The 7971-nt window shown below is 48.0% G+C and overlaps 1 protein-coding gene across 2 annotated transcripts in view; it reads right to left on the bottom strand.

The window, feature by feature from the left end:
• Window positions 1-3315: 3315 nt before the first annotated feature.
• The window catches only part of LOC106750470 (zinc finger protein 358-like), a 31570-nt gene continuing 26914 nt past the window's right edge, over window positions 3316-7971 (bottom strand). For both annotated transcript variants that reach the window (XM_014630848.1, XM_014630847.1), the window contains exon 5: window positions 3316-3986. In XM_014630848.1, coding sequence (XP_014486334.1) covers window positions 3730-3986 — 257 coding nt within the window. In that variant the 3' untranslated portion in view covers window positions 3316-3729. The remainder of the gene's footprint in view (window positions 3987-7971) is intronic.

A 7971-nucleotide genomic window follows, 5' to 3' on the forward strand; every position in this document is an offset into this window, starting at 1 on the left:
AGGGGGGGGGGGGGAGGATCGGAAAGAGGAGAAAGGGAAGGAGGACGATGGTTCGGGATGGAGCGGGCTCCTCTGACTGGCGCGGTGTGTACACGGTGTGTGACCCGAGTCGCCATATTTCAAAGTGGGGCGTCCTCCGAGGGGCCGTGAATACCTTAATAGTCATAAGGTGTATCCGCATACGGCTGGTATATGGAGTTTGTCCCCCTAAAACGTATTCGAACGCTCCGTAGCAGCCGGCTGCACGATACGACAACCCTGGACGAGCGTTCCGTATTCTACGTGAGAATACGGCGAGGAACGACACGGGAGAGCGGCCGCGCTAAAGTGGTTATGCCTCCCACGGAAACGGCAATAGCCCGCGCGATACTCGCGCGATTGGTACTCGCTGTGCACCGGGGTATTACGGCCGCGCACGGTGCTTCGCGAAATTGCACGGATAATTTGCAACGCCGCCCCGCAGATTGCCGTGGGGAGTGAGTTCATCCGACTTATTGGCTTTTCACCGTCTTCACGGCGCTCGATCTTCACGGGGGTGACCTTTGCAAATCGGAAAATGGCGGGAACCACGCTGGAATTTGGACAAAACGGATTATCGGAGAAATTAAGGGAGAGTTCGAGGCTGTGATTCGGTCTCTTTTGCATCGAGAAACCAGTTTGGTTGTATTAATTGGAAAACGGGCGGTTATATTGATTGAAGGTAGAACCAAAATTTCGTTCTTACAACCGGAAATGTTTTCCTTCCAGCGAAATTGCGTTTGATCGTCCATTTTTCTCGATCGATGCAACCAAACTGGTTTCTTCAGTGTGGCTCTGTGACGTTTACGGCGCTGGAGGGTTGGCTTAAATCTCCTAACGGCCGTCGACGACAGCAACGAAACTGATGCTCGTCATCATTTCCGGAGAATACCATCCAGTTTATCTAGTGGGTTGGCGTACACGTTAAAAAAAATTAACTGTCGCGAAACGAGTGAATCTGTTATGCATGCCTACATACGACACATACGGCCCGGCGCTATTTAATAATGAGAGACTCTCTATTACTCAATAGCTATTAGGAAGAACGCGCTGGAGGGGTGGCTTTCGGTTCCACTTGGTTCACGGTGCAATCGGTTAATCACCGCTCTCTCATCCCCAGCCCGCGCCTGAGACAAGGTTTAAGCGTCGACGTTGCCGCGCGCCCTTTGGCCCTCCCACCGGTCCCCATATCAATTAATCTTACCCAGAATGCAATAACTGTCCAATCTGCTCCCGTGGCTGTGTCATGGTGTCGTGCAGTCAGTGCTGTAATGTCCTCTCTCTCTCTCTCTCTCTCTCCTTCTCTCTCTCTTTCTCCATTTATCTCTTTGCTCATCCCTCTCTCTCTGCCTCTTTTGCGGACGAATTTTCCGACTTTCTCTATTCACCTTTCCTCGTCTTACTCGTCCTTTAGTCCTCATCTCTGCAATAATCTACGCGACTGATGCATACGATAAAAGCAGTAAAACAGTCTGCGGAAAATCTCACGTCCACCCTAACATCGCGCTCGTACGCTCCTGAACGAAATAATGAGCGCGCGAAGAGGGGAGGAAAAGCGGTCGAGTCCGGGGAAACTCGGCAGAAAACATATTGGGCCGTTAAGGGGGTTCTTCGGGGTAGTCTGCTTAATTGGCACGGCCGTTTAACCCTGAATTACAGCGAGTGAAGCTGGAACGATCGTGATCCGGCAGTGCCAGATTCAACGACCTTGATTAATCGAGCCATCGGACGAAGGGCGAGCGCCGTCGAAAGTGAGATGGCCTTTGCCCATTGAGTGCTTGTGGATTTTTACTCGTATAAACATGGCTTACCTTTTCGCACGAATTTCCGTGGTTACGGCAATGATTACGACGGTGGTGTAAACAACGAACACAAATTCGAAGGGAAAGTAAAAAATGGCACGAGGGAATTTCAAGGGTTCGCTGGACGAAAGACACGTTTACAAATAGTAACAGCGTTTATTGTTAATAATAATAATAATGACAATAATATTAATAGCGAGTCTCTAATTACAATAATTACATAATGATATTAATGGTACAACAATAAAAACTTCGATAGCGAGAAAAAGGGGGAGAATATAATAACTTTTTGGTGAGACCTCGGCGAGCGAACCGCCCCGCCCCGTTAGTCGGCACTCTGCGTCGTAAGAGCCCGTCTCTATTTATAATATTTATAGCTTCGAGTCATTCATATTTATATTCATATTTATATATGTATATATTTATATGCTTAGACTAACCGTGATACGGTCTACGTGCTATTTACAGTTTTTGGTCACAGTTTGCAACTTTAGGGATTTGGGTTCAACGCCCTTTCTTGAACGACAGGTGCGGGAGATATGCAAAATACAGTACGCTCTTGCCGTACTTTGACACGTTACACGCCATTCGACGATCATGCTATTCAAACGTCTGTTCTTAATTCCGAGAAGGATGGGTAATTTAAATGAAATCACCGACCCTCCGGACATAAACGATAACCTAATCTGGAATGGATCTTCGTTTATAACTGGTGTATTGATTTTGATATCTCATATAGTAACTGTGATCGTTTAACATAATTGCTGAAACATAATATCGAGTTTCTACCGGAAGATCTGACTAGCTTGAAGGCCGCACCGCGTGTAGTGAGGATATCTACGTAAGAAGAGAAGTTACAGTAACAGGTGATCCATTAGCAGTAGGTAGGACGTCGATTAAAGTAGCAAGTGGTTAGCCCGTTATTCGTTAACAAAAACAGTCCGTCCGCCCTCGCGTATTCGCAACTTATAAATAGCGATTCGTCAGAAAGTTCTTTTGCCCGCTGAAGGAACGAAACTTTGGGCGCGCTCCATTGTTCAGGAACGAAAACGGATGCAACACTCCTCCTCGTGGGATATCCGGCCGCGACAAATCACCGATACACTTCCTCCACTTCGTCCTGAGTCCTGTATTCCGCGAGCCAAGAGTCCTCGAAGGCCGTCGGACACTCGCCTAAGATTAACGGTCTCGACGTGAAACAAACGGTCGAATAAATATTAACTTATACAGTCTCCTCGCACTAATGTCGAAAAATCCGAGAGAACAGCCCGCGATAAGAATGCCGGAGAGTTCCCCCTTTCAGTCGATTCCCGTCGTCCCCGAGAATTCATTCCCGAATTGCACTCTTCCGATTTATTAATTTCGCGTGTACACGCGCTTGCTCGTGCGATCTGAATTTATGTTTGCTTTTTCTTCTATGAAAAACTGCATTAAAGTATTTTCGATCACTTGTTAACAAATATATATTTCGATTCTTTCTACATGATTGTGTTGTAAATTTCGGAATGTTTGGATACAGATCAGACGTGTCATTTCGACATAATTAATTACTCGTTAACAAGGAAACATGTTGAACAAAAAACATAGGAAACAATTCGGAGGATGCAAAGAGAGTTTAGTACCTCCCGATAAGCAATGTCTCTCTCTCTCTCGTCGTAAGACGATACGCAATTCTCAAAGACAATTATAACTCATGCTTCCATCCGCGAGATCTAATTTATCGTCGCAACACCGTCATCATCAATGACCGGGGCGACCGTCATTCATGATTTCACCGGCGAATCGTTCTCACAGTGATTAAGTCCGTGACACGGTCCGGCTCTTTGATTCGTGGAGCGGCCGCTGATCGCGACGATCCTCATCGTCCACAGAGAGACTCGGCGAATTGTCAATCGGTTGCCTCACGGCCTCACTGCATCATCGGTGGATTTCCACTGGACAGGGAATTTTGCCCGGGAATAGAACCAATCGGCGGTCGATGCGACGCGTTGAGGTCGGCGTGCTGGGTTTCGCGATGCCTCCTCAAGTCGACCTTGCGCTGGAAAGCTCGGCCGCAGAGCTCGCAGGCGAACGGCTTGAAGCCCGTGTGTTTCCTCGAATGCGTGATCAGGTTGCTGCTCTGCGAGAACGCCTTGCCGCACACTTGACACTTATGAGGTTTCTCGCCTGCGATAAAAAAGAAAATGAAAAATACTTAGAGTAATTAATTCTTTCAATTTACACATTTCAATCGACATCCAATCATACTTAATTGTGAATGAACTAACAAACGACTATACTTTTTATGACAAATAGATAATTGTGATTGTTATTAATTAATTGTAAGTTAGTATGATTATATTTTATGCGGTATAAATAACAGTATATATTTATTGGTCGTTACATGATTAAAATATATTGTTATTATTATAATTAGGAAATTTATTGTATTCATATCGCTTCTATGTTTCGTGTAATCAAGCGTTTCAAGGTAAGACATAGTTTTTCATTATTCGTTGACCACCTGTCGAAAACTTTTACACCGTACAATACAAATCGGAAACACCTGAAATTGGGGAAAGCATCGAAAAATCCTAACTAGAAAAATTCCATCTTTCACCCACGTCGCCCCATAATTTTCTCTTCGCCAAACAACGAAACATCCAATTGCCCTTGACTGTGGAATTCCATTTTTCTACATATTTACGAATTCACCGGCACGAGCGCGTCGTTCATGCTGTCCGATCTATCTAGAGAGATGCCGCATCGCCGAGCGCAACAAACTTAAGGAGGGAATCGAGGGAAACTCCGGGGGCGCAATCTAGCTTCCCTCTTACGTTCGCCTGCCACATTCCAGCGAGCATGCACGTTAATCCCGAAGTACCGATTTTCAGTGCCGCCGGTTCTATCCCGCTCGGTCAAGACTCTCCACGGGTGAGAAAGGGGCCCGGGGGGAGGGAGACGAAGGCTAGCCACCTCGCAAGACGACTGTAGGTGGCATCAGCGATGCGGGGCACGCCCGGTTAAGATTTCCTCCCAAGCGAGAATCTCAGCCACCCCGGCGGCGGAGAAAAGGGAGAAAGAGACAGACTGAGAGAAAGCGAGTGGTGGAAAGGGTGCCGCTGTGTGCGCCGCTGCAGGGGGTTCCTCGTTTCTCAGGGGTGAGGAGAGGAGCCGGGGGTGGAAGGGTCGCCGCTCGTTTCTCTCATCCTGGCCGCGAGCTCTGATTGGCGGCCGGGGGCGGCTCCAACCCCCGTGTTACCATGACTACCGGCGGGATAACCCGGCTGCTGCTGACTGAGGGTGAGAGAGTGAAAGAGGCTGCTGAGGGGTGGGTGGTGGCACGACGACGATGCGAACTATACGTTGCCGCTGGCGGGCAACGGAGGGCCCGTTAATGGACTCCCTCGTACGTCCATACGTCTGGCCGAGCAACCGGTACACACGTACACTCGCTTGCCCTCACCATCGGCACGGGCGGAGGGTGGATCCATAAACAACTCGTTAGCCGAGCCTTCAATCTCGCCCCGAGCCGATACGACGAGGCCGTCGATCGCCCTAGCGATTATACCCGGCCGCGATCTTGATTTCCTATCCGGGGAAAAAATATCGGCTGCTCCTTCCTTCGTGGATTTTCTCCGGGGCGGACGTGCTGATCCGCGCCTCCGCCGAAAATTCGAGGCAACGTGCGACGCGATCGCGATCTCGAGAGAGCTCGGTATGCAGAGGGTGGCTCGATGGGATTTCTCTCAGATTGACGCCCGGCGTCCTCGTGGTTTCGAGCGTCAGAATGCGTGAGAATTGTAATTTTGAGTTCGGTCGAATTTTTTCTCGGGGGAACCGCCGCAACAATTTTCCCGACTTTTTAAGGCTCACGTCACTTTTGAAGGGTGTAATATCATTTCTCTTAAAATCGCCGGCGAAATAAGCATTACTGCAGAAGCCTCGACGAGAAGCGAGAGAATCCCCGGTCTCGTCTTATCAACGCCCGTCAAGTTTTGCGTATCCGACGTGTCTCGCACGCAGTCATTTTATGCGAACATCGGCCGCATAGTTGCACTGCCCTTCGGATAAAGATTCACTCGCGGATTCGGAGTTAAGGGCGAGCTTTTGCGGGGGGGGGGAGGGGGGGCGGATGGGGAGGTTACGTAGGAATCCGACGAGTCCGCCGCTCGATGAAATTCCACGCGAGTTCTCCGCGGACCCGACGAGGGTGGGACGAAACGCCGGAACGGATAGAATTTTCGCGGAGTTAAGCGCCAGTGGAAGCCAGAACGGGGATGGCGCGGGGGAGCGGCCGTTTGAAATTTATGAGCTCGTAAAATCAAGAACCGTCCGAGCGCTCGCACCGAGGTTGCCCGTTTCGCGTCTATATCGCAACGACTTCGCCATGGTTACGGAATATCGCTTGGCAGAAGAACCGAAGATACCTCTTTTTTTGGTGTCAACCCTTTGCGTACGACTGATCGGCTAATAGATCTTGGAATTTCATTTGTCGTAGACAAAGGCGTAACAGGATGAAACGAAAATAGAAAATCAATTTTCGCTCGAAATATGAAACGTTAACAAAGATAGCTTCTTCTAATCTGTAAGAAGGAAATTTCGCACACTTTCCTTGCGATCTTCCGGCCTGTTATAGCAGAGAGTCGCTGTGTTTTGCCTGTAAGTAAATGCGTATAAGTTGGGTGTAAGTAAATATATATGTTTACTTATGTGCAACCTGTATTTCATTCTACGGCGTGCTTCTTTGCGGGCCGCTATTCAAAGATAATGCCGGCATTTTTGTTCTTTCATATCGCGGGTACAGCTAGCGCGAATTGCGGCATTTTTTAGCGGCCAAGGGGATATTAGGTTCCACGTTTCGTACGCGGATGGTGAGGGCGGCACTTTAAAATATCATTTCCTTGAGAAAACGAAGGATTAAGGGGGCCGGCGGGGAGGAGAAGGAGAGACGGGGGAGGGGAGAATAATGTGTAGAAATGGAACGCCGGGTCTACTGGGATTCTCGTTCCTCGGAAACGAAGTAAAGAAGAGAGAGACAGAGCACAGAAAAGAAGAGGAGCCGCCGGAAATTTACGCGCTCGTAAAAATCAAGAGCCGTCGGAACTCTCTTGGATCCGTCGGGTTTATTTCTTCTGCGGAATTGCCTGTGTCAAAATACCCCCGCTTTAATAAATTCGTTGGAAGCAATGCGCATTACCCCGAGACGATGCGCATCGCACGCGTAAATAACGCGATTCCTCGCCGCCATTATCGCCGACGTTTAATTGATCAATCGGGTTGGTAACTACGTTCATTATTTCTCGGAGAAAATTTCACCGACCGTGACGTGGATTATTTTATTATTTCATTTGCATAACTTATGAATGCCAATATCTTCCCTCGCGAGGGAATAAATAAGACAGCGCAGTTGTCTCGAGAACGTGACCGGAACGATGATCGATGATCAATAATACTCGGAATTTCCGAGCGCGAGAGCGAAAACGAAAAAACTCCCGAAAGCGGAAGCGAGAGAGGAGAGAAATGTAGAAAATGGTTGGCGCAAGCAGAATGTACGTGATCCTATGCGCGCGTGAGAAGAACGTCTAAATGGCGTTTAATTCTTTGAGTGCCATAAAATACTTATCGGTATTAATCAATTTTATATTTCACAGCCGGTCTTTTACGTTGTAGAAGTGCAATTTTCTGCATCTTCAAGTACTTTTTCTCAATTTATACGTAAGAATAAGGAAAACATTGCGTTTACTTGAGTTATTATCTCAATATAAAATGTGTTGTCATTACACAATATAATTATTATAAATTGGTAGTTAATATCGATCAGAATTCTTTTCTACAGTGAATTAAATAGTATTCCCCGGCATAGATGAGGCTCGGTGATGTAAAATAAAACGACCTAACGGCAGATTGCGATAAATCAGCCTCGGCGAGGTGAGCGCATCAATTTCCAGGGCGTGATTCGATCAGCAATCGGGGGATCGCGGAATCGTGAATTCTGCGCGCGGTTTCAAAGAGAACAGAATAGAAAAATTTCCAAATGGTGCAGAGACCGGAGAGAAAAAAGCCGAGCGCGCCTCGCGGAATTTACGCGCTCGTAAAAATCAAGCACCGTCGGAGCGCGCCCTTATCCCCGTAGCGAGAGAGCAGCCACAACGCGGGGGTGGGGGGGGGG

The sequence above is a fragment of the Dinoponera quadriceps genome, unplaced genomic scaffold, assembly GCF_001313825.1.
Source record: "Dinoponera quadriceps isolate SergipeBrazil2010 unplaced genomic scaffold, ASM131382v1 scaffold5784, whole genome shotgun sequence".
Lineage (NCBI taxonomy): Eukaryota > Metazoa > Arthropoda > Insecta > Hymenoptera > Formicidae > Dinoponera > Dinoponera quadriceps.